The 27341-nt window shown below is 43.3% G+C and overlaps 1 protein-coding gene across 2 annotated transcripts in view; it reads left to right on the top strand.

Moving 5' to 3' along the window:
- Window positions 1-27341, top strand: part of Ptprt (protein tyrosine phosphatase receptor type T) — a 1048660-nt gene that overhangs the window by 637929 nt on the left and 383390 nt on the right. For both annotated transcript variants that reach the window (XM_027945221.3, XM_027945220.3), the window contains exon 8: window positions 15079-15375. In XM_027945221.3, coding sequence (XP_027801022.1) covers window positions 15079-15375 — 297 coding nt within the window. The remainder of the gene's footprint in view (window positions 1-15078; window positions 15376-27341) is intronic.

Below are 27341 nucleotides of genomic sequence, written 5' to 3'. Positions count from 1 at the left end.
ATTAAAAACTGAATTCCAATTTAATATCTCATCCCAAGGTGGTGGACTTCAGAAGACCCAAGATGTCAGTATGAAAGATTGATCTGTAGAGTTTGAAAAGAATATTAAAGAATGACTGTAGCCTCTGGTTGGAGGGACTTCTTAAACAAAAGTCTGCATCTTTCATTGGGATTGAGAGAGGGCTATAATGGCAGTAGTTCATCCCTAAATGCCACCTGGAGGTCACAGCAACAGATTCCCTGTGTGTCTGCTGGATGGGTCTTAGAAACATGGTGCTTAGTGAATAAGAAAGAAACAGAATGATACAATACAATATCATTTTCCTGAATTTAAATATGCACAATAACACCGCTTATTTTATAAGAATACAAACAGAATAGTTGCTTGTGATAGAGGAATGGGGAATGGAAGAAAATAAATCAAGAAACAAGTCTGGATATAGTCAGGATAGGCTAGATATGCTCCAGTGACGACAAGCCCCAAATCTGAGTGGCTTACTCATGATGGAAGTTTCTCTCTGTTTCCTACTGTGTGACTACATAGGGGTCAGCAGGGTGGCTATCTCCCTGGGTACTCTGAGGGAACCAGGCTGAAGCAGGCTTCATTATAACAAGAACTTCCACAACCTCTGCAGCAGGGAAAGTGAAATGAACCAGTCACATTACAGTTTTTAAACTACCAAAATGACAGTTATCTCTTCTCATGTATCATTGGGCAAAGGAAGTCCCATGGCCACACCTAACTTCTGAATGAATTGGAAAGTGCAAGCTGATCATATGCCTGGAACAAAGGACAAGTGGAATATTTAGAACATATGCTATGTCTATAATTTAAAATATCTTTTAAAAAATATAACAAACCATAAGTTAAAAGTGTGGTTGACTTCATTATAACAAGACTAAAGGATTTTTTTAAAAAAATCTGAAATCATGAACAGAACAAACAAAAAACTGCAATATGCAAAGAATTTATACAAATGAGTAAATAATTGAGCAAAGGATATGAACAGAGAATCTGCAGAGAGGAAAACCCAAAAGGCTAATGAATATATGAAGAAATTATCAAACTCATTTGCATTAGAGAAATGTAAACAAAATTATACTGGGAAAAAATACTTAGCACCCATCAGATTAGTAAAACAAAAAATTAGAAAAATTAGATAATGCATAGAGTTGGCATAAATGTTGTTCCACTATAACCTTTACACACAGTCATGAGTTTGGTGCAACTGTTCTAGAAGCCATCTGACAGTACTCTATCGAATTAAATTCACCCATAAGTTAATACTTCTGCCCTAGGAACATATACTGCAAAGAAATTCACACAAATCTAGAAAGGGACATCCTGATGAGGTCTACTCCAGCATGCAGTGTGATTTCCAGTAGTTATGAAAGGGAAGCAAACTGTGTGTCCATCAGTGGGATGGAGATTGATCCATTATGGAACATATAGACCTAAACTCACAAGCAGTGGATAGAAATAATGGAGTAAGGGCACAGAACAGAATGGAAATACGTCAAAAGCCAAGTGCTGAGTGAAAAAGGTAACACGTTTCAATTATACATTCTAGTTTACATAACTAAAAATGCATACATACTAACCAACTATGTGCATGTAATAATGCATACATACTAACCAACTATGTGCATGTGATAAGTATCCATTCAAACAAAATAAGGTGAAAAAGGATGTTTCTGTGCAGGAAAGACAATGAGGGGAAGAGTAGAGCTAAATATAGAAATAACCAAAACAATATTTGGGGATTGTCTTAGTTTCTCATTGCTACTTTAACTGATCGCCACAAATTTAGTGGCTTAAAACAACATACATTTATTATTCTGAGGCTCAGAAGTCTAAAATAGGTCTGCAGGGCTTCGTTCCTTCTAGGGTCTTTAGGCAGAATCTGTCTGCTGCCATTTCCAGCTCCTCGAGGCTGCCTGCATTCCTTGGCTTGGGGCTTCTTCCTCCAGTTCCTATGCCACCAGGGTGGGATACCTCTCCTTTCTGACCTTCTTTCAAAGGACCCCTGTGGGTGTACCTAGGTACCAGGATCATCCAGAGTGATTCCCATTTCCAGATCTTGAATTGATTCCCATTCACAGTGTTTCTTTTGCCAAGTAAGATAACCTATTTGCAGGTTCCAGATATTAGAAAAAGGGCATATTAGGAAGGGTCCACTCTTTTGCTCACTGCAGGGGTTTTAATTTCAGGGCAGAAGATATACAGGTCTGTGGAGGGATGTGCTTTGAGCAGGCCTCTGGGAGGTGAGGAAGTGAGTACTCACCTGACCAGGCCTATGTATTCTCTCCCAGGGATGCTTTGCCTAATAGTCCAAATGGACCTAGGGCAGGAAGCTGCCTGCACCTGTGGTTTCAGCAGAATCTTCTAACTCTCCAGGCACCTGACTCAAAAGCAGACTTTATTCCCTATACTGTGAAGAGAAGTGCTGGCTGGTCCTTCAAACAAACACATAAACATATTGATCTGGATGGTTTGAGTTATCAGCCAATATTCACTTTCCTTCAGTACTGTGGGGGGAATGACCCCACTGCTGTGGGCTTACCTGTGACTAATATAGTACAAACATGACATGAGGGGGGCTTCAAGAGCTCTTACACAGGTTGGCTTGGCTGGTGCATTTGTCATGGAAAGAACATGACCTTCAATGAGCCCAGGCTCTCCAATGAACACATAGCAACAGACCACAGCACAGCCTGGGGCCACATCTGGCTGAGGCCAGCTGAGATCATAGAAGCACTCACAGGAGCTTAAGAATAAAGGCCTGTTGTTGTAAGCCAGTGGCTTTGGAGATGATGTGTCACACAGCATCAGGGTGGCAATATCTCACTCACATAGGAGCACATATGATCTCATTCAGACCTCACAAGAATCATAGGGGGTAGATGAGAGGAGAGGCCGCTCATTCAGGATTACACGGTTTATAAATAAGTTTTGATGGGCAGGAGGGAGAAGGTGTGAAAATACTGGGCCTCCGAGCAACACTACTCACAGATGGAGGTAAGATGAAAATGACAAGGCCTTTGACATTAACGGCATTTACAAGAAAAGCTTACATTTTGCAGAGGATAAGGCTGAGTCCGAGGTGAAAGTCAAGGACAAGGGTCAAGATCATTTTTACGACTCTGATATGAAAGATTGCTTGTGCTAAGACTGTGTCACTGTGTCATAGCCAAGGGCCAGCCCCTATTAGAGAGCCGACAAGGAAACACAGTGTGGACATTTAGGCCTATCATATTCACTGAGAGGTGCTCAACCAGGCCAGGAGGCATTTCATAAATCAGCGGAGGAGGCAACAGGAGAGCAGATGTGTCTCCTAGCTACGGTTCCACCATGCTCCCTCTTCTACTGGGCTTCCCTCCTTAGCATTAGGCATAAAGTGACTGGGATAGATAGCTCTGCTATGAATCACATTTCCTCTCTCATTGCCTAGGCATGTCCCAAATGAGACTGGACAGAGAACCAGCTTCCTCTAACTGACAGTGGTTTTTATTTGAAAACGTTCCTTCAATTTAATGATACTCTTGTACATTTCAAAGAATAAAGCTTTGGACATCATAAAAATAAAAGCGTGGTAGGCATTTCTGGGGCTGCTGACACAGCAGGGCTTGTCAAGGTCCAGCAGTCCTGAACAGTGTCTGTAGATTAATGCCATTCCTTGGGAGATCAAGAATGGCTGGGGCGTCGGGGTGGGAGGGCTAGTTCTCATCTGCAGCAGCCTGAGCATTGGAAGACCTCAGATCTGAATATCAAAAGACAGTCTCTCCAGCTGAGAGGAAAGGTAGTAGCTCTGGGAGAGGGGCCCTCAGAGTCCAATTAGAAGATATTACTTTTGCTTGTTTTTACCTATTCTAGAAACAAGTTGATTTACGACAGGACTTCTCAAGTAGGGGTAGCAAAAGCTACCCTGAGGAACGTTTCTAATGCTAGAGCTGGTATTGTTCACAGGCAGGAGGATTTGGAATGCTTCATACCTCACTTGGGTCTGGTGCTAGGTAGCTCCTGACCATCAGAAATAAATTTAAGTTGTATTCTTTCTCTAGCCATTACCCACTCTCCCTCCCTTTCTTTCTTCCTTCCTCCCTCTCTCTTCCTTTCTTTTTTTCTTTCTTCAAGGGGACTTGCCATGAATTAAGGGTGAATTGAAGTGTAGCCCAGGAGATGTCACGGGCCTACCTTCTTTTCCCCCACTTCAAATCTCTTTCTCTTTCACCGAAAACTGAAACCGTGTAATTTAGAAATTGCTTCTCTCTTTCCAACCTGGTTTCCTCGGCCACCAAAGTAATTTTTAAACATTCTAAAGCTTTTATTTCCAGGCTGTAATCTTGTGCCTGTGTCCATTTAATTCTTCCCAGCCCTTGAGCACTTCAGCAGGGGATGTGTTAGGAGCTGGCTTACCACCTGACTTCCGGGCTCAGGTGCTGGTGGAGTGCAGAGGGAAGGCCAGGGTCTGAGATGGAGTGGGAAGCAGACTGCATCCTCCAGGACCCCAGAGTTGTGGGTGTGGGGGCACCTACACTGCATGGGATGCTGAGAGGTAAACAGCACCTGGAAGAGTCAGAAAGTTCAGGCAGAGGGGTCCTGTGTCAGGAAAGGTGAAGTTAGGAGATAATTGATCACCGTGGTACCTATTTTCACTGGGAGAATTGCCTGTGCAGAATTTTTATTAGTCATCATGTTTTTCAAACTGTGTGCTGAGGAATTTAGGTCCTAAATAAGAGCAGCAGGAGGTGTTTTAAATTATCATAGAAAACATGGCATCATTGGTCAGTCAACACACAAACTACTAACCTGAGAGAGTCCAGGGTTTTGACATTAGATTGTGCCGAGCTGGGCTTTTGGCATTTATTGTGATGAAATGCAAATATCGCACAAAAATCTATGTGGAACGGGGAACAAAACTGGCCATGTCCAATCTGACTCCACAGTTTGAAAAGTTGTGCAGTGCTCAACAGACACATGCATCCCTTAGTAAGTAATGGTGCTTAAGAGTTAAATTTCTCATGGTTAGGTGTGTGTATTATTTTCTCAAGCTACTCTCAAGATGTTCAGATACAAATGCTTATTACGTTATTTGAACAGCTTAATGAGTGAAAAAATTAGGTATTTCTTTGGCTTGGATTCTGTGAACAAATTTTTTGAAACCCCAAGGATACCGCGAGAAAGTCTGAGAACCTTTGGCTAACTACATATGAAGAATTTTCCGGGAAGCTGAAATGGTGAGAAAGCATGAAGGGATTAGGCCAGTGTGGCATCCGTGGGACCGAGCTACTGGGAAGACTGCACAGAACAAAGAGAAGAAGCTGGCCTTGTGGAAATTTAAAGGACTGGATTATTTTTTTTGCAGCATTTTTTTTGGCGGTACTGTAATGACGCTGGTTCCTTAACTGTTGGAGAAATTGCAAACTAGGCCCATTGCTCTGCTAGAATGATCTCTATGGATGAAGAAGTGTTACCCACAGGAACAGGGAGCAGCCTCTTCCACTTCCTCCAGCCCTGCTCCCTCTAGAGCCCAGTATTGGCAAAGATTAGCACAGAGCTGGGTGATTTGTACAGCCTCAGTCCTAGCACCATAAAGCAAAGCATAGAAAGGATGTTTGGAGCCCGGTGGCAATGGCCTTCATAACTGGCCCAGGTCTTTGGGCCGTAACTCTCATGCTCATTCCGAGCCCAAGGGTCACTGCCCCAGTCAACAGGCTGCCTCTTAAATCTGGTTGTGCCTGATTCTGGGTTCTCTGTCTACATCCCAAGGTGACTGACTGCAGGGCTTATGGGACAGGAACCTGTAGGTCACTTGTCTATAGGTCACCTCTTCAAGTCATCTCTCTGACTGCCACACAATTCTTACACAGTTTGTCCCTGGGGTTTCTTCAAAACATTGATATTATTATCCTATTATATTATGAACATCTTATTTTCTCCCAAACACATGCAATTTGGTAAGCCCATGTGTTGGTTGGCCACTAGGGTTTTATAGTTTGTTGGAAGTAGGGACCACACTAGTTTGCCACCCATTGTCTCTAAATATTTATTTCAAGTTAGTCTGTGGGTAAAATAAAAGAATTTTTATGCAAATGCAGAGGAAAGATCTAGGAGCTAGTGATATGACCTCAAATCAAAGAAGGAAAATTTTAGGCATAAGTTCCTCCCAACTCTCCAATCTTTCTTTCCTGCTTGGTTTTACTCCAAAGTACTCACTACCATATTTTTCCAACCTGTCATTTAATCTCTTTGCCCTCAATAGAACATAAGCCCTGTAAGGAAGAGGGTATTTGTCTATTTGATTCATTCTTACATCTAATGTAGTACCTGGCACATGGTAGGAACTTACTTAAAAAATATTTATTAAAAGAGTGAGACTGTCCAGTGCTTTACTTTAAGCAAAGGATATCTTATCCTACAGTTTCAACTGCCCTAGTCATTTTTTTTAAGGCATGGTAAGAGGGATCAAGTTTCTGTGTATCATGAAGACTGGCCCAGAACATCTCTGGGTACAGTGTGCCTGTCTGGTGAAGGTGGGATTGCTGCTCCCCTGGCCTGTTGCCCCACACATCAGAATTTCAATGGCCACGTATTTGTCTGCTTTTATTATTTCTTGGACTTTCCACCTCCTGTCTCTGGGGCTTAAGTGTCCCACTATATTCTTCCTCTGTGATCCCACCCCGTTACACCTGTCCCTTTATCATCCCAAGACCCCTTCCTTCAGGGCAGTGTCCTTGGCCGCTAGACTGCACATACCATTGTTGGTAATTTACTCTCAAATATTGAAGCTTATACCTGCTGGAGTATTATGGGGGAGTCTTAGATCAAGCAATGATCTGGTGCCAAGAACTGTCTGCTCAAGCATTTGACCCTTAGGAAGGCGCACTGGTGCTGCAGCCGAGAAGCCCATTCCTTGGTGACAACTTCAAAATACCTTCTCTGCTTCTGGTACCACATCTCCATCGACAACCTTCATTTTGGGAACTGGTAAGCTCAGTATCAGAAGTTGATTCCTGCGGTTGAAATCAGGGGCCTATTGACTAGCATAATGAGTGTTATATTTGGTGAGATTGAAGGTATTCAAAATGTGGGTGTTAGACAATTTTTCCCCCATACATGCTACAAAAGCACTTCATCAATGAGCTATACCCCCAGGCCCCAAACATTCTTAAAGACTCTGGAGACTTACATAATGAAGAAGAGGCCCAGGAAGCTCTCTAAACTTCGACCTGAGGGATGGTGTCCAGGCCTTGATTCCTAAATAGTCTTGGCAGCCACTAGCTTAAGAGGGTTCCTGGTTGCCTGGAGAGACTACTGGGGTCACTTATTCTGACACTGTAAGGGGAGTAGGCAAACTATCGCCCATGGCCTTGGACGCATGACTGGTAAACAGATTTGCTTTGAAACACAGCCACACCCATCCGTGTGTGTGTGTGTGTTGTCAGTGTCAGCCCTGGTACCAGGACAGCAGAGATGAACAGCTGCAGCAGAGATCACCCAGCCTGCAGACCCTAAAATATTTACTTTCTGGCCCTTTCCAAGAAGAAAAAAAATTGCCAACTCCTGCCTTAGAATACTGTCACATTTGCTTCAAATGAGCCTGTCATGCACATTAGTAACCAGATCACCTAAAAGAACAGATTTCTGGGCCTTCACTGAGCTTTGTGGAATAGATTGACCTGTTTTGGGCTTGCTTGCTAAAAAACATTTGTATAATAAATGCGCATCTGTGTAGTAGAATTTGGCCTGAGACTTGCTTTTTATTATAACCTAATAATGCTGTTATGAAGGAATCATTAGCCTTTACTCACCTCAGATTTCTTTGGTGGCTTTGGTTTCTATGAAAAAGAATGTCAGGGTTGTGCAAGAGTCATGTTCAAATTGGCTCAGATGAGTTCCCAGCGTTAAGCTATGTGGTACCCGGGAAGCCAGCGTGTCCCCTGCAAGACTTGTCGGACTTCATCATTATCCTTCAAATGCCTGTGCCTGCCTCCCCTACAATGAGTTTCATGAAAACAAGAAAGTATCTGTCTCGTTCACTTTTGTCCCTCATGCCTGCCCCATCTAAGACATCCAGGATATATTTGTAGAGAGGAAGGAATTGATACAGCCATACGAGGCATTCATGGAAGCTTGCTAAACCTAAATGATAGTTGATTAAAAACATGAGCCACCAGTCACCTGCATTCGAGGTACCAGGTCAGGGGTCCAAGAGTAACCTACATCCCTCCTGTCTCAATGGCTGTCCCATCTCATTCTGGGTTTGGGAGAATGCAGCTGTATCAAGTACAGTCCAGGAGTGTGGAGCTCATGGTCTCCTTGAACCTTCTTGAGGCCCTAAAAGGCAGAAAACATCATCCACTTTTCACACATGAGAAATCGACATGGATAGGGTCAGTGGCTTGTATGAAGTCCAAGAGATAATAGAGCCACTGGTGTTTTCATCAGGTCACAGTGCCCCCGTAGTCCATATGCACTTTTTAATTAATGAGTAAGCCAATGAACGAGTGAATAAATTGTCTTCTCTGTGGCATTTCCACAAGAAGATAGCAACCTGATCACCTTCTTACCAGGTAACATGTTAGGCGGTAACAGACTGCAGCTTCTGAGGCTTCTGGTTGTCAAGATACCTACCTTCATAAAACGTCTCTGGTAATGTTCAACAAATTCTAATCCGTCAAACACCTGCAATAAATTAGAGGAGGTGATGGAAAGTAAGCAAAAGAGTGAGTTTGGATGGTGCCGGAACAAAGATGGATTTTAATTTTGTTCCTTTTACCTTTTTTCTCCCTTCGTGTATCATTTCCATGCAGAAATTGCAAATTAATGGTCACATCGAACTATCTGTCAACGTATTACTGCTCTTGCAGTATCAAATTATGTTGGCAATAATGTTTCCAGCTGCCTAGGACTCCATTGCAATTTAATTTGAAAGGAACTCAAATTGCATCTCTAAATGGATAAAAAATTAATTTTACATACAAGCTATCCACCTCCACATTTTCAGCCCCATACCCTAAAATTATCTCAATTTAAGTTCAACTTTGAACAGTACATACGTCCCAGCCAACTCTGCACCTAAAGATGAATACATAGCAAATTCATGAATTGGAAATCTACTTTGCTGCTCCTTTTTTAATAAGATGTTCTTCCTTGATTAAGGTCATTAGGAGATTCTGTAGCTATTGCCTTTGACAGCAGGGATAGAGGCCGAGACCATGTTTAAAAAAAAAAAAAAGGAACCAATTCCAACTTCACCACATGATTACCCTTAACAATTGGAGTGAAAAAGAAATCTGATTTTCACCCTTTTACTTATTGCTTGTTTCTTATAGTAGGTTCAGGCTTTAATTTTGTTCTGGTGTTCAGTCCTTACGCACTTTCTAGATTTTCTCATCTATCTACCACATACCTACCTACCTCTCATCGACTTACCCATCATGTATTTATCATCTGTCTGTGTGTCTATCTATCTATCTATCATCAGCTGTATGTCCCAGTTATAGAAATGAAGAGATCTTGATGCTCACAGATTGGCAGGGGAGACGAACATGACCAAAATCTTTAAACAGTTCTCCTGTGATTTGATAAGAGGGATGGGGGAGTAAGTCACTGTGTTCAATCAGAGAGCCTGAGGCATTCAATATGAACCAGGAGGCTGTTGGAGAAAGTTACCAATAGAGGCTGGCATTGGAGCTGGCCTTGAACATGTCACCTAGGGGTTTGTCTTTGTCAGTGGCATCTCATGCCGGGAGAAGAGTGTGGGCAAAGGCTGGAAGGTGTGTAGGATCCCAGATGCTACTCTTTGCTTCAGGGGTGTATGATTTGAGGAGGGAACAGTGGAAGGTGGAGGGGTGGGAAGGCAAAAGTCGTACGTTGGGCTCAGGAATAGGTTGAAATGGCACCCATTCAGGATGAAGATAGAACTTTAGTAAAAGCTAATGTGGAAAAGAGGCGAGGAGAGCCAACCTGCTTTCCAGAGGCAGCAGCAGCTTCTGCAAGTACTAGTGGGCAGACACACACACACACACACACACGCACACACACACACGCACACACATGTGCATGCACCTGTCCCAACCTAACGTGCAAGATCACAAATGAGTCTGGAATAAGCATAAGTGGATGCGGGCATCTCTTTCCCTTTTCCTTGCTCCCAACCCTATCCCTCCTAGCAGAGGGCCGTGCACATATGTATGGAGACCTCAGTCCTCATGCAAAGTCCCATGTACTTTCCCAGACAGCTGTCTTTTGGTCACCTTTTGAGGCTGATCTTACATGAAACTGAGAAGACCTGGGAGTGAGTTTGGGGCCAATGGGTCATGAAATTATAGGGTTCAGAGATCTGGTCCCTCGTCACAAGGGAGAATCAGGGGCAGGTGGGCACAGGAGAAGGAGGAGGACACAGTCTGACGAGAGCCAGTACCAGGCTCAAGACAGGTCCCCAGTGGCCAGTTCAGAGACATAGAAAGTCTACCCAGAGGCCGAGCCTCTTTAGTTTTCTATGAGAGGCTGATTTCCAGCTTTCCAGAAAATCTACCTCTCTTCAAGCTGTTTGCTGTCTTCTTGGCCTGTAGGCAGTTACTCAAGAAGGGCATATGGGCAGGGCCTTATCTGGAGGCAGAAACCATAGGCACTAGGCTTGGACATATTTACACAGGGTATGTAAATTCAACAAACCAATCTCCACTGCACACACACGGCTTTCTCAGCAATTTCCAACTTGTTTGCACCAACCTGAATGTAAACCTGAAGCTCTCTCCACCGGCGGCAATTACTGGAGCAGAAGCTGGGCTTGGTGGCCGAGGTTTAGTGGGGTCAGACTGAAAGCACGAAAGCTTCCATCACACGTCCTGAAATCTAGTTTCCATAGTACTGGATTTTAGGGCATCCTCTTGCTTGAATGGAAAAAAAAAAAAAAGAAAAAAAGAAATGCTCACCTTTAAGATCCACTGATGTGCCAGAGGGGACAGGATAGGGACTGTGGAATCAGGGGGTTCAAGCTCAGGTATCCATTCTTCTTGTAGGAAGTGCCCCTCAGCTGACCCTGTGCTATGCGCTGGAGTTGCCAGGTAAACAGAATCGGTCCCTGGGAGACTGGGACAGCCGACAGATGCATTAACAAACAATTCCTGGGCATTGTGACAAATGCCAAGTGGGACAGAAAATGCTGCATAGTATCCTGGAGCCCACAGAATGGGGACACGTCTGTGTGGACCTGGGTAAATTATGTCCCTTCACTCAATCTCAGTTTTCTATGCCATAGAGTTGTTTCTCACAAGCAAGTAAGAGTCAGTGCCTAGCCCAGCACTGCTGCCTAACAAATAGGCCTTACTTTTCCTTTTCCTTGAATAGGAATTTTCTAATTTACATACTTCCATTACATGTCTCTTACCTACAGTTCTACCAGAGTCCTTCTTGCCTTTTGCATTTGAACTGAGATTTCCTTGAGCCTCTTAATTTCCATATCCTGGAGAACCCCTAAAATCATTCTCAAAGATCTCTGTATCACAGGTATGTTTGGAATCCCCTTTGCCTGGTGCCTCCCTGTGCTCTCATGTGGCATCTTATGTGGCCCAATGGGGTACAGATCTCAATCCTTTCTGGAATCTACAGGAGAGCCAGTCCCAGCAGACATCTTCCCAGTATCTTGAGGACCTTCTTGAAAGTCTAGCAGTCACATGGCGAATGGTCACTTAATGCTCCCCTGACACCCTGTCACTTGTCACCCCTGTACCTCTCCTGCTCCATCAAAGCCCCCAAAGAATGCATGCTCTTCCATCTCTGGAGGTTCAGCCTGCACGAGACAGAGGCCCTGGGAATACAGCATCTGTCTCCAACAAACTTCCCAAAGCATTTCCCCAAGAAAGGCAATTCTGTCTAAGAGGAATTTCCTTTAGAGAAAGGCAATTTTCTCTCTCTTTACAGTTCATTTTATGCTCATTAACAGCCCTCTGAGATTAGTGTAATAATTTCCACTTTATAGATGAGGAGATGGAGGCTCAGAGATGAATTGCCCTTGCCCAAGGTCACTCAGCTGCTAAGTGCCAGAGTCTGGCTTCGAGCCCTGCTCTGACAGTCCATCACGCCTGTTGCTGAGAGGGCAAGAGGATTTTCCTGTGCCCCCTCCTTCCCGCTCTGGAGAGAGTCTCTTCACTGTGTGGCAGGCTTAAAACCCTCTTACTGTCTTTGAAAAGGTGGCCCTGGAATGCTTTTACCTCTAAGAGGAGTAAAAAGGTGTTTTTGTGGTCACTGCACAAGCAAGCTGCGGGGAGATTGGAAACCAGGGCGGAAGACAGGCCAGCGGTCAGCTTAGCACTAGATGTGTTTGAATTATAGCCTCGTCCCCTCCAGCAGGCCCCAGGCTCCTGAGGGTCCAGCAATTTCTGCCTTTTGGCTTTCCCACAGCATTCTCCCAGGTCTCCCCAGACTCCTGATGGCAACATGCCTCACATTTCTGTCCCTGCCCATCTCAGCCTCCAGTGTTGTCACTGTTCAGAGAAAACAAAGGCTTTACATTTTCCGACTCCAGCTCTCAGCCCGGCACTATGTGGCTTTAGGACATATTTCATCTCACAGAACTTGGCTTTCCTCTAGGGCCTGTGAAGCCTTCCTCATGACTCCTTATGACATTGGCAAGACTCAGCACATGTGTGTTCATCTGATACTTACCAAGGCCCTTTTTGCCTTGTGCACCAGGCACCAGGTGAGACAGACACAAGTTCAAAACCCCACTTTGCCACTTGCTAGCCTTTCTAGTGTGTGCACGTTCCTGGTCCTCTCTGGTCCTCAATTTACTCATCTGTCAAATGGGTTGGCAGTTCCTAACAAAGTCCTGTGATGATCCGAGACATAGAACCCAGCACCTGGGGCTGCTGCTCCATCCATGGTGTTTGTTCTTATTGTCTAGTTTGTGTTTTGAGGCTGCACTGGAGAGCTCAAAAATCACTCTTAATATGGGATATGGTACTTTCAAGATACTTAACAAATTGTGAGGGTAGCTTTGAGCTTCAGTGAGTCTTAAATGTCCCTGTTTTCCATCCCTCACAGGGGAGGAGAGAGCTCTGTGAGGGTGGCTATCTTGGCTTGGCAGTGGTCTAGAAGGTGCTCCCAATGAGGAGTGTTAAGGTCCCCAGTAGGAGTGGGCAGCCTGGAACTTTCTGGCATCTGGGTTAGTGCAAAGGCTCTAGTTGGGCAAGGATGGAGGGATGTTCCAGATTTCTCTGGCAAGTGGCCTTTGCTGTACGTAAGTTTATTCATCTGTACTCACTGCAGCCTGGGCCACTGAGAGGCGTTCAACCAAGCAACAGCTGCCAGGCCTGGTTGTGACCATCAACAACGGGGACAGTACTTTTCACCTCTTATTCCACATGGGTTCAGCACACTGGGCTCTCAGCTCATCCAATGTCACATTCTCAAAGTCACCCATTTGCTTCTGGGATGCTGACTCTCCTTTCCACAAAGGACATGTGAGCATGAACAACTGGGCTATAGGAGTGACCATGGATTCTTCAGTTGATCAGGGGCCAGGGCCGGCCATCTTCCCTAGGAGCCTCCTACCAGCAGCCACATGGCCACTCGGGGCTGCCTTGCCAGGTTCTCTGACATTTCTGTGAAGTGTGTTCTGTGATAAGGCTCTAACACAAGTTGCATGATCCCTATTGGGAGAGATGAGGGACTTAGTTGGCCCCAAGAACCTTCAACCCCACCCTGTCTTATTGCTTCATGGGTATCAGGACAGCCATTTCCAAATGCTCTGAGGGGACTGCAGAAGTAGTGTCATCCTAGTCTATCTTTTTGCTTAATGGTCCCACCCAGAACTGCCATTTATTAGACACGCCAGGTGGATGCATATGCATGTGAAGCACTGTGATTATTTTTATTACTACTCTGATTACTGGAAAACAAACCATCAAGCAAACAACAAACCCCAGCCATCCTATATGGAGGACTTATTAAGTTCCAGGTGCAACTCTAACTGCTTCACAAATATCTCATTTGACTCCTCCTTCCCCTGCAATGCAGTTGGCTGCTATGATTATCACTATTTTACAAGTGAAATCAGAAGTGGACCCAAAAGAGGTGACAAAACTTGGCAAAGTCCTGTAGGTAACGTGGGGAGAAATACTGGTTTAATGTCTAGTCTGTGCTTTGCTATTCCCAGCTGAGAGACCTTGACACTTGGGGAGGTGCCTGGCAACCTAGAAACTGTGTCTCCACTATCCCAAATGCCTGAACTCTAACATAGAATGATCTGGAAATGTGGAATTTCTTTTAAATCTTGTCTGTTATTATCTGTTTTGTACAAAAACGTCTATTTAACTTCTATAAGGTATACATATTAGATTAGATTATTCACGATAAAATAAAACACAGTCAATGTCCTCTGTGGGGTTCTGGGACCAAGATCAGTGAGGAGGAATGGATGGAAGATACTGTTGGGGTGAGAAGTATCAGAGTTGTTGTAGGGTGCTGGGAAATGATGCTTTGTGTTATGAAGGGAGGACGGTGAGTAAATGGAGCTTCAAAGGTAGAGTCCATGGGGCCTAGTGACCATGTGGATGGACTGATTTTGCATGTTAAAGATGTGACTCGCTTTTCAGCTTGTGGATCTGGATGCTATTAACAGAAAAGGGGAAGAGACCACCAGAAGGAGAGGATGTGGCTGAATGAAATATGAGGATGCAAGGGAGAGCCCTAGCAGCCACCTAGATCAGTGTGTCCCAGAAGCGCTGTGTGTGCTGTTGGTAGCACCCAAGATGCATTTCAGTGGCTCCCCTGATGGACCCTTAAGAATTAAACAATTTTGTAGTTAACGATTTACTTACGGCATGTGATATATGATAAGCCTTCACTTCATATATTTATGTTTTCTCTTACATGCATTTAAATAAGAAAAAGGAAATTGATTTAAGGAAAAATGTGATGTAAATTATGCTGCATGTGGGCAAAAACCACGAAGGCAGTGATTGAGCTGTTACAATACGTCGGGAAGGGAATTCTCAGCTGCTTTAGCAGAACAGCCACTTGTCTTCCTGACAGCCTCCAGAGACCTTATGCCTTTCCGATCTCTTGCAGATCCCGTGCATGGCCCGCAGAACGTGGAGATAGTGGACATCCGGGCCCGGCAGCTGACCCTGCAGTGGGAGCCCTTTGGCTATGCAGTGACCCGCTGCCACAGCTACAACCTCACGGTGCAGTACCAGTACGTGTTCAACCAGCAGCAGTACGAAGCCGAGGAGGTCATCCAGACCTCCTCCCACTACACCCTGCGGGGCCTGCGTCCCTTCATGACCATCCGGCTGCGGCTCCTGCTGTCCAACCCAGAGGGCCGGATGGAGAGCGAGGAGCTGGTGGTGCAGACCGAGGAGGACGGTGAGCAGGCGAGGCCAGCCTCCTGGCAATGGGGGGTGTGGGTCGGACCCACTCACTGACTGCCACCCTGTCAGTGATGAGGTTTTCATTTTTTCCTGCATCTTTGATCTGTTCCCCAAGATCTTCCATGAAAGACCACGCAGGTCGTGCATTGCACGACTCAGGTTGCTGTTCTCATGCACGACGGCAGCTCTGCCACACATGTGCTCTGGAGGTTGACCCTTCTGTGAACCCATTCCTCTTCTCCTCCCTTTCTCCAACCTTCTCTGCCCAAGGTTCAGCTCCACCAACACCTCCTGTGAGACAGCATGTATATCCTGTTGTTTCAACATGTTGAGATGGGAAGTCACGTGAATTCTCAGTTCTGTTCAAATTTAAAGAAGAAAATACACATAAAAACCTTAGCATGTACATTGCCCACAGAACTGATGATTCAATGGGTGCCCTACAGGCGTCTCCAACCCAAAGTACTCAAAAGTGAACCAGTTCCCTCTTCTGCACACTGACTTCTTTTTCTATGGTCCTTGTCTCCATGAACTGCATTTGGTGGCTTAAGATGGAGACCTCCATGTCAGTCCAGGAGGCTCCTTTCTTCAACCCCATTCCACCTCTCCAACTCTCAAGGTTCTAATGAGTCTGCTTCCTATATTTTATCTCCCAACATGCCTCCTAATCTGAGAGTCCTGGAATATGGAGACTCTTGTACTCCTAGAACAGACTTCCACCCTCTCTGTCCTCACCCATGCTGTTCCTTCTGCTCACACATTTGCAGGGTAAACCCCATTAATCTTTCAAGTCTTTGCTCAAATGCTTCCTCCAGGAAGCTTCCCTGGACTGCCCCGAACTTCCTTCCTAGGCTCCCACTGCAATTTGCATAGAACTTCAACACAGCACTTCTCTTATTGGTGGGATCAAATTTGCCAGTTCTAGGATTTGTCTAAGGAACATTGTCCATGGCTGAATTTCAGTTGTACCTCCAGCCAGGCTGGCTTTGGCTCTGTATTTAGTTGTTCAGAATCTGACTCTGAAATGCAAATTGTGTATAAGGAATTGATTATGGAAATTTCCTGGGGGAGACTGGGCAGGGGATAGGAAGGCAAGACAGGGAACGGGAGGAGCTTCTGGTCAAGTCCTGCAAAGGTTGGCTGCACCCTCAGCCTACAGGGGAGCTCTACCGGGCAGGCAATACATACCAGATATTCCAAGTCAGGAAGGGGAGCTAGAACTGGCTTCATTGTTTCAAAAATGAATCATCTTTTCCTCCAGCAGGTAGAATAACACCATAGCATTATAGTAGGTTATTGTGCACATTAAAAGGGATGGTATACAAAGAAGTTAGACCTAAACCCAGCAGATCTTATTTTCTCAATAAATGTAGCTACTGGGTTTGCACTAAGTCACAGGAAAAAAGTTTCTTGACCAAGGAGTCTGAAACATAAGTAACTCAGAAACTGCCCAGTTGCTCTGGGAAATCCTATCAGGATCAAGCCATCCCCTGGAAATGGTTGTAGAGTCTACTGCATAAACTCTCAAGGAGTAGTGGTGTACTGGGCATTAACTGGGATGCAAAGTGGGGTCAAGAGGGTGGCTTAGTGACTAGTGTTCACAGGGCATCCCCAGGGACAGAAAGGGAAGAGCAGCAGGTGCCTTGCTCACCCTGGACTATTCTTTGAGGATGATGGTGCACCTGCAAATCCCAAATCAATCCCAGTTTTAAGGTGTGCCTTAAACCCTTCCTTTCTAACTCTTGACACTAAGAGAAAAAATAAATAAACAAATCAACAAACCACAGAGCCTGTATCAAAACAATGCAAGAGCAGCAATGCTTTGAACTTAAATTTATATTAAACATCATTAATAAAACATCCATTCCTGCTCCAGGAGGTGTGTGGACGTTATCCTAATAAAGACAGCAGCTTACAAGACGCCAGGCCTCAGCCTATAGCTCAGAAACTTCCAGCAGGAAGGTCTCAGCAGAGTGGGGCCACCCTCTCTATGCCACAATTAGACTCCATTCTTTCTAAAGAAGGAGGAGACATTTCCGTTTGCTGGGGCGCTCATTCACCTCCAGCAGGAGCTAAAGATGGAGCATGGCCCGGGCCATTAACTGAAGCTCCCCTCCGGGAGCCAGCAAGAGCAACCTCTCGGATTGAGCTGACTGGCTCCGTGCTGCTTTTTGTCCGTTTTTCCAAAATCGTCTTCTGGGGAATTTGTAGAATTTGTCATTTCAGCACCCCAGTGCCTTTGAAGACCTGAAAAGTAATCTGCTGCTAGAGAGAGAAGCTCATGGCCCCAGAGCCCCATGGCGTCATCTGGAAGCAGCTGTTGGTAAAAGACTAAACAGATTCTTATTTTTTTTTCTCTTTTCCACAAATGTCTCAGACAAAACCACAGTTTCCTTATTTCATGGTTACTCTTCTATTATTAAACAGACCATGGTCAAGATTGTGAAATGGAATATAAGAGGTCTTAAAGGATGAAAACCATGTCGAAGGGGTCTCCATTCAGCCATTTTTTGGCTGCTATTTATTGAGCACTTATAATGTCCTAGGCACCAAGAAATAGGCTTGCTATATACAATGACTCCTGTGTGTATATGTATATGTGTGTGTGTGTGTGTATGTGTGAGATTTTGTTGTGAAATGGTTCAAAACTACTAGAAAAAAAAAAGAAAGATTAGTACTAAAAAGACCTGAAAACCCTCTGCACAGATTCAACATGTGTTAACATTTGCTACATTGACTATTTCATATAGGTGATAGGTTTGTATTATATGAAAATATGAAATACACACACACATATAATTTTTAGCTGTTTGAAAATAGATTACAGAAATCATGACACAACCCATTAACAGTTTAAAAATAAGAGCATTCTCCTACATAGCCACAATATCATATGACATATAAGAAATTTGGCATTAATTTAAAGATGATCAAATATATAGTCTATTTTCGTATTTCTAATATTATTTCTAATAACATTAAACCTGATTTTATATGAGAAAACCAGAGTGAAAAACATTTCTGGAAAAAAAAATATTACATGGTTCGTGGTGCCTATTTCTCACTGTATCTTGGCAGGAGGTCCCCAGAGATAGGGAGCTCCTCTCTCAGTGATGTTACCTCTGGTCACTTAATTAACACAGGGTCCACCCGCCCCCTCCACTGCAAATGCAGTACTTTCTTCTCTTTGTAAAGTTGCTGTGCTGTGGCAGAGATGGTATTAACACCCTATTCCCTCAAAACTGTCACTCAAGGGTTGTAGCACTCCTTAACTAAAGTAATCAAGTGTTACTTACATTGGTGCTCGCAAAAGGGTGGCTTTAAAATTCATCATTCACCTATGTTTTTATTAATTAGCTTTCTTCTTTATAGAAGAGTTTTTCTCTCATCTCCCTTCCTGTGTTTACTATCCTTATTGACTCATAGATCATATTTTGACTCCGTGTACAAGCATCCACCACCATCATTACTCTTCTGGAGGCTCAGGCTGTCATGACGAAGGCCAGCAGGAGTCCCTTCAGGTGGGCTCCAGGTCCTTTTGACCTGCCCTCATTTGTCGTCCTTGCTTCTGGCATAGCACCATGTCCTCTTCTACCCTTGTGATGTCCCTGCCATGCACCTGAAGTCAACCACTTCTCTCAGGATTTCTGGATGCTTTCAGTGGTATTTTGGCCCTAAGATCTACATCTGACATGAGCTCAACATAGTGATATTGCCTGGAGGTACTACCTCTCCAGGTAGAAAGAGCTAGGGAATAGAATTTGTTTTAAATCACGATCTTATCCTGATCCAACCCTGATGCCTCAGGATTCTTCTCCACCTTCTGCCCAGACATCCCCTTCTCCCACAATGAAGATCCTGAATCTAGGGTTTTCATTTATTCCATCCTACATATAAAGTAGTTTCAAAGTTACAGCAGCAATCCCGTGAACAAACAATAAAGCTAATTTGGGTTGAAGACCTCAATTTTTCTGTCTTCAGTGTTTTTAAGGCTATGTCCCACTGAAGATGGGCGGTCGAAATACAGTGCTCCAAAGTTCAGTGTTTATCTCCACATGCTTATAATCTCAACTTGGTACCCAATTAGATCCATTTGTTTCAATATTAAGGTTTTCCTTCCCCTCATCCTTTCTTACATTAAAATGTATTATTGTTGTTGTTTTTTTAAACAGGTGAACGGTTGCCTCTTTCAAAAGTCAAAACTCTTTAAAAAAGGGTCCATCTGAAAAGTACTGCCTCTGTCCTTATTTTTGTTGCATAGTTCCCACCCTGAAAGACAGCCATTTTCATTCATTTCTGGTTTATCTTTCCAGTAGTTCATTTTGCAAAAAGTACATGATATTTTCCTCTCCTCCTATTTTTCTGTAAGAGGTAACAGAATGGATACACTTGGCATCTTTTTTGTTGTTGTTGTTCACTTAGTATATTCTGGAAATCACTCCATGTCAGTTAGTACAAAATTCCCTCATTCCCTTTATAGCTCCAACGTACTTCATTGTGTGGATGAATATACCTAAGTGTCTGATGGACAGTGAGGTTGTTTCAATTATTTGCTATCACAATACTGCAGCAAATAGCCTAGTGCCGGTGTTGTTTGCTATTTGTGAAGATGTATCCCACTGGAATCAAAGAGCTTATTCATTTAGATACCCTTCACAGAAGTTGTATTATTTTGTCTTTTCTCCAGTGGGGTAGACTCATATAATCTTAATAGCAAGTGTGAAAGAGGAAGCACTATTACTTATTGTGCAATGGAGAATTTTACGTTCCCATTTACAATAATTTCTAAAAACATAATTGACTTTAATAGCTAACATATATCAATGTATTCTGACACAGCACCACATTCCTGACTCAATATATCAATTGTGTGTGTGTATGTATGTGTGTGTGTGTGTTTGTGTGTGTGTGTGTGTGTGTGTGTGTGTGTGTATATATATATATATATATATATATATATATATATACACCTACTTGATATTTTATTAATCATATAATAGATATGTTATTTTATTTAATATGGTAACTTCAGCTGAAGCTCATGGGCTCTAATTGTAAAGAGGACTGGCACATCTCAAAAATGGGTACCTTTATGTCCACTTCTAATGAGCCTCTTCATGTGGCTTCTCAGGTTGCCAGCTAGGAGGAAACTGCATGTTGCTAGGGACAGGTACCTCTAGAGTAACAAGATGTGGCTGGTAAAACTCATAAAGAGGAAAGTAATAGGGAAAGCACAGATGGAAACCACAATATGGCAATAGGTAGCTCAGTCCACATTCATACAGCATCAGGGTAGAAAGCTGAACAGACCTTACTAAGTGCTGAAGGCGTCATTTCATTAGAGCTCAGTACATCACAGATGGTTACCCAGATGACCTTGAGGTATTAGAAAGGGTGAGGAGACATGCGATTGTGTTGTTTGGGTGTCCATTTGAGCTGGGCACTGTGCTGGCACTCTGTTCTGTCAGTCACAAATGCTGTGGTGCAGATGCTATTGCTACAGTTGGGCAAAAGAGGGATCAACAGATCCCAAAACCTTATCTGTGAGATCTTCCCTGACCACTGTACCAAAATCTCCCTAGCATTCTTCTGCTTTGTTTTTCTTCGTAGCATGTTGCAATTTTATTTCTTTATTATCTGTCCTTCTTAAAGGAATGTAAAAATCATGAGAACAGAACTTTGATTTTTCTTACAGTTATGTATACCCTAGCACCAAGAATAGTGCTGGCCTGTAGTATGTGCTCATTAACCTTATGTTGAATGAATTAATGAAGGAATGAAGTCAAAGCCTATGTCTCTTTCATGATACCAGAGTGTCCCATGTATGGGCATTGTTTTAATGTTTTCTTTTTAGCTCTATTCAAAGCTGATTCTTATTAGCTCGATAAAGCTGATCATTGGCATCTCTTTCCTCTTCAGTAATATATGCATTGAAATCAACCATGGTAGGAATATTTACACCGTAGCAATTGGCAAATAGTTTAGTTTTATATTTCCTAGAGAGCTTGTGGTGAAATAGAAGCACTCTACTGTGTTGCACAATAAAAGTCTATATTTGATGTCTTAGCTTGTAAAGATTTATTAATCAGAGAAAATACTTATTTTCTAGTATGACTACAAAATATGAGTGGGTTGAAATTATGTAAATCTCTGACTTTTCCCCATAAAACTCACTTATATACTCTGGTAGCCCCTGAACTAATCTCAAATTATTTTGATTTCTCTTAACCCGTTAAATTTTGAGTTTTCAATTCTGTGTATGTATCAACAAAATTGATACAGGTGCATTAAAATAGTTCGGAAATTATAAACTAGAGCTTACATATTCTTACATGTATTTTCATACATACATAACACATATATAAATGCTCTTATCATTCACTTATTATTTTTCTGAAAAGACTAGACTTCTGAAAGCATAATAATTATCTTAAAGTTACCATAAATGGCATAGTTATAAAAACTTAAAACAGTTTAAGTTTTTATAGGTATTCCACATGTAAGATGATGGGACAAAATGGGTTAATCAACAATCAACCAACAAACATGGCGCCTGAAGTGGAAGGGCAGAACAGACCTAAGTGAGACAGATAGGAGGGTAAGTTCCTGTTGATTTGTGCAGGGCTCTGCAGTTTATTGTTGTTGTTGTTGTTTTGGGGGGTGGGTACTGGGCATTGAACTCAGGGGCACTCGACCACTGAGCCACATCCCCAGCCCTATTTTGTATTTTATTTAGAGACAGAGTCTCACTGAGTTGCTTAACCCCTCACTTTTGCTGAGGCTGAATTTGAACTCATGATCCTCCTGCCTCAGCCTCCCAAGCCACTGGGATTATAGGCCTGAGCCACAGCACCCAGCCTCTATGTTTTTGTATATCCTCCAAGCTCACCATCTTTAATCCCACTTTTTTGATGGAGAGGAGGGGATAGAGGACAGGAAAGAAAGGGAGAGGAGAGGAGAGAAGAAGAAGAAAGAAAGAGAAAGGAGAGCTGGGGAGGGGAGGGAGAGAACCTCCCTCGATCACACTCTGTCCTCCTTTGCATTGAAATGAAAATTTCCCTTAAATTACCACCTGACTTTAAGGCACAAGAAAACATCTGGTTTAATTACAGTGAATTTACATGAACCCACTGACAAGAAGCACAGTTAAAATTAGCAATTTTAGTGTGCTTTTTTTTTTAAGAGAATGAAATTATAAAGTAATTAACCTTTGTTGTAGAACTCTGTCAAAGGGATGGAAAGTTCCATGCTGTTTAGAAGAAGAAATGAAACTGTGGAAAGGTAAAATGTGGTTTCATTAAAGAATTATAAAGAAAATAAAAAGAAGGGAAAAGAGGCTCAGGTGTAGAAGTCAAGACAAAAAGGGAGCTTTTTATCACAAAGTCTTTTCACGATGAGATAAAGCAAAAAAAGACTCAGTTAAATCAAAGGAAAGCCAGTCCACCTTGGTGAGAAGGGTTTCTTGACCTATGGAAAGGTGATGAGATGGGTGGGACTGAGGCATCCAGACATCCTGACTCTGCAGCTAACAGATGCTGTGATTGCCCTTTGGGCCTTGCACCCAGGTATCTACCAGGTGATGGGGAAAAGGAATGATTTAGAAAATACTCAGAAACAGATGGATCTGAGATCTATCCAGGCCTTATTCTTTACTAACTTAGGCCACTTTTGTTAAATCACTTGCATTCTGTATGCTTTAGAGTCCCCATCTATAAAATGGGAATGACAATACCACCTGCCTCTTCAAGGTGTGCTACGTAGGAGTCCACACGCAAAGTCCTCAATGTGCTGTCTGCCAAGAACTGGGCTAAGTGGTGTGTGGCCAACATCAGACAGAGTAGGCAGCTCTTGATTTGAGGGTGTTTAACTAGGAAATGTCAAACTAACCATCTATGTGAAATTTCCAATTGCTGTGAACAAGGGGCCATTTTTAAATAACATCTACTCATTTTATAATAGGAATCACTAACGTCTTGCTCTGATCACATCTAGTCTCTTTCACTTCCTCAAGTTCTGTAGCTCCAAAGATTCAACCTTGCTAGGATCTGCTTCCTGTTCACTTCCCTTATTCCCTTCTCTTTCCATATTGAATTTATTGACCAAGTATTACAATCACTCTTTATATACTCCTTCAATATTTCAGCTCCATTCTCATTTCCATGTTCTCACCACCCTGGGTCCTTCTGATTGTCTGCCTCTCCTGGGCCTTTCTTTTGTAGCTGACCACACACCACCATTTTGGATGCCCCCATTGAAACCAGGAGCGCCACTGGAGCAGGCCTTGAAAGTGTCCAGTGGTGCTGTGTTCCCTGGTCCAGTCACCCCTCCACTCTTCTATTCCTCCCCTGTCTTCAGAACTCCAGCCTCTCCACCCTGTCCTCACATCCCTTCATGACCTTGTTGCCTGTTTTACTGAGAAAATTGAGGCCACTCAAACAGATTCCCTCAACTTCTCATCAGTCACATCCCACCCAGATAGTTGACCTTTCCTCATGATTTTAGGGAATGAATCATTTGCTTTCTAAATAAAGACCAGTTCCTCCACTTAATGCACCCAATTCTATTTCCATTTACCTATGGGAGGTCATTTTTCCAGCAATTGTCTGCCGTATACCCTACATCAGAGTTTCTCTTTGCAACGGATCATATTTATGACCTTCCACAAACTATATTTTTAAATCCCAAATCACCCAGTCCTACTTTCTCCTCTAGGTACTATATCAGTCCTTCACTCTGGGCCTATTTTCCCCTTCTATTTTCTCTTGAACACACTCAACCAAAGGAGTTCAAATCCCGCCATTGAGTTATTTCACCAAAAGAGTTCTTTCAAGATTTACTGTGATCTTATCATATCTAATTGTCATTACTCAGAGAATGAGAGCTTCTTATTTCTCCAGCTGGCCATATTTGGCATAGATGGTTATAACATCCTTCTTTTTTTGCTGGGCTTCCAGGACAGCACATATTTCTAGGCGTCCTTTTCCCTCGGTGGCTCTGCCTCTTTGATTTTTGGCTGGTTCCTTTTGAACATCTCAACATTCCTGGCTCCATCTCTGGGATTCTTTCCTTTGTATCCATACCAAAGGCAGGCCCCCATCTTAAAATGTAGGCTCTGTGGACAGGCCATCTCTCTGCAGCTACTCAGCCCTGCCACCGTGGCAGGAAAACAGCCAGAAACAATATGTAAATGAATGGGTGTGGCAGTGTTCCAGTAAAATCTTATTTACAAAAACAAGCAGCTGGTTGGATTTGCCCAGAGGGCCACAGTTTGCTGGCCCTGAATCCACATTCATTTTCCTAATTGTTTTCTCCAATCTTTTGGCTTTAAAATGCATCCATATGTTAATAATTTCTCCAATTGATATCTGCAAGCCAGACCTCTCCCCTGCCCTCCAGAGTCATTTACCCAACTGTCCATTCAACCTCTCCACCTGGAGGGCTCATTGGTATCTAGAGTTGAACACATGCAAAACTGAGCTACTTAGCATCCCTCTACCACCACCAGGCTCCCTCTGTCCTCTTGATCTCGGTTAGAGCAGCTCTGTTTTATTACTGGCACAAGCCAAAAACCTTGACTCCTCTCTTTTGTCAGATCAGAGGCCCTGCATTGCATGACTCCAAGGAAAAACCTTCGTGTTGTGTTGTCTGATTGGTACCCCTGCCTTTGTGCAAAGAAACAGCTTTGCTCACTCTCCACGTCCAATTCACCACCATATTCTCTTGGCTTATCCTTCAATACAGAGGCTTAGAAATGTTGACCCACTTGCCCAAACGCTCACAGCCTCTACTGATGGCCCCTTGGTCCCAGCCGCAGTGATCTTCAACATGGATCATGGCAGCAGTCTCCTGAAAGGTTTGTCACCTTCAACTCTGGCCTCTGCATTCTTAACACTGCAGCCAGAATGATCTTGTTAAGCCACGAGACAAATCACATCAACCCTCTGCTCTGAACCCTGCAATAGCTTCGCATGTCACAGAGATTAAAAACCTCAAGGCTTTACAATGACTCATAAGGCTCCCAGATGACCAGAATTCTCCCTTCTGGTTGCATGTGACCTCATCTTGTTCTACTTCTGCCTCACTTCACGAATCTAATCATTGTTGTTTTCAAATATACCAAGTATGCCTCTGCCTCAGGGCCTTTGCATTTGCCATTTCTTTTAAGTAGAAATGAACAGACAAGGCTGGCTCTCTCACCTCCTTCAGGTCTTTATTCTTCCAGGATCATCTTCTCAAGACATTTTATTAAAAATTGGAAGCCCCTTACACCACACTTTGTCTTTCTCTCTCCTCTGCTTCCTGGAGTTCTTTAGCATTTATCATCTGACATACTGCTTTTTCACTGTGCCTTTTATTATCTGTCTTCTCCCACTAGAACGCACTCCACAGAGACAGGATATTTCTTTCTATTTTGTTTACTGCTCCATTCCAAGTACTTAGAACAGTGCCAGGTAGATAATATGCACACATAAATACGTTATCGAATCAATGAATCCCGAGTCCTTGGAGACAAGATAAATTTTACAATTATTTACCATAGAAATCAGAAGAAGATTGTAGAAAGCTGTTTAGCATCTGCAGTGAGCTATGAGAAAATAGAGCTTCTGTGGATCACAGTAGAACCCCATTCAGAAAGAACAGGTTGAGGTAAGGACACCACTGTAAATATAAACCATCCTGACTGGCTCTGCAAGAATTCAAATTAGTGATCTCCATGCAACATGAGAGCAGTTTCCCGAGAATGCCGTGGGAGCAAGGGAAGGAGCCAACACATAGAGTAATTGTTTTGTGCCAGGCAACTTGCAAAGCATTTTATGTATATTAACATTGAATCCCTGAAACAATCTATGAGCTAGGCACTGTTTTATCCCCGTTTTAAATGAAAAAATAAAAGTGAGATCCAGAGATGTTAAGTAACTTGTCCCAGGTTAAACAGCAAACAAGTGGGAACAGAACATAAATGCAGGAAGTCTGACTTCAACCTGTGGCTGAGTCATTGCCCAATGCTACCTCACAAGTCTAAATGATGAAAGGAAGAGTTTGGATCCAAGATGGTGGTCTGATCCCCCTTTTAAACTGTCTTGCTAAGGAAATAAAATCACCATTAAACTGGCCCCGAGAAGAGGATGCTATATGCCTCTTGGTGTATAATTTTATGCTAACTAACACACACCCATTCCAGAAAAAAAAATTAATATAAGGCAACATAGGGGAGAGAGACCTACTGGGAAGGAATGGCAGGGCTGGGACTTTAGGGAAAGAAAACCTTCTGCCACAAGAGGGAGAGACTTTCAAGCATAATCACATTAGATCCTCAACTGTCACTGACCAGGGCTAAAGGCAGGGTGGACCGTGGGCAGGAGCAGGGATAGAGGGAGCTCTACATTGTGGGCCACTTGGGTCAGCAGCAGAGAGGATGAGAGCTTTCACTCCATGCCTGTTCCCAGAGCACATGGTTAACAGAAAAGAGAGGGCTCTAACAGGAAGCTGTCAATGAAAAGAGGCACCCCAATTAAAGGAAGAGGCAATGCTTCTGGTAACTATAGGTTGTCCCCCCCAACATCCAAAAGCCTTCTGCCTGCAGAGAATCCGCCTGCTGCCTGGTTAGTCTCCTTCACTAGCCACTCTTCACTCCCCCACAAGACAGCTAGACCCCTTATCTGGCCAAGTAATGCATGAGCATGTATAATTCCTGCCCTTTCCCTCCGAGATGGAAATACTTAAACAGGGGCTCGTGGAAAGGTTGCTGAACAGATGAAAAATGCCCTCGTTCTTATTAAAGGGGGCTGCCCTGATAATGCAGGATCGATATCCCCAAGAATTACAGCAAGAAACTAGATATTTTAAAACAAAGACACTAATGTGCATTCCCAAATAAGAAGAAATAAGGGCTGGAATGAAGCATGTTCGTGGAGTGGAAGTTAACACTGCATTCGTTCTCCAGCCCTGGTGTTTGCAAGA

Source organism: Marmota flaviventris, chromosome 2 (genome assembly GCF_047511675.1).
Source record: "Marmota flaviventris isolate mMarFla1 chromosome 2, mMarFla1.hap1, whole genome shotgun sequence".
NCBI lineage: Eukaryota > Metazoa > Chordata > Mammalia > Rodentia > Sciuridae > Marmota > Marmota flaviventris.
The sequence above is the reverse complement of the archived record's forward strand: the minus strand, read 5'-3'. Positions and strand labels throughout refer to the sequence as shown.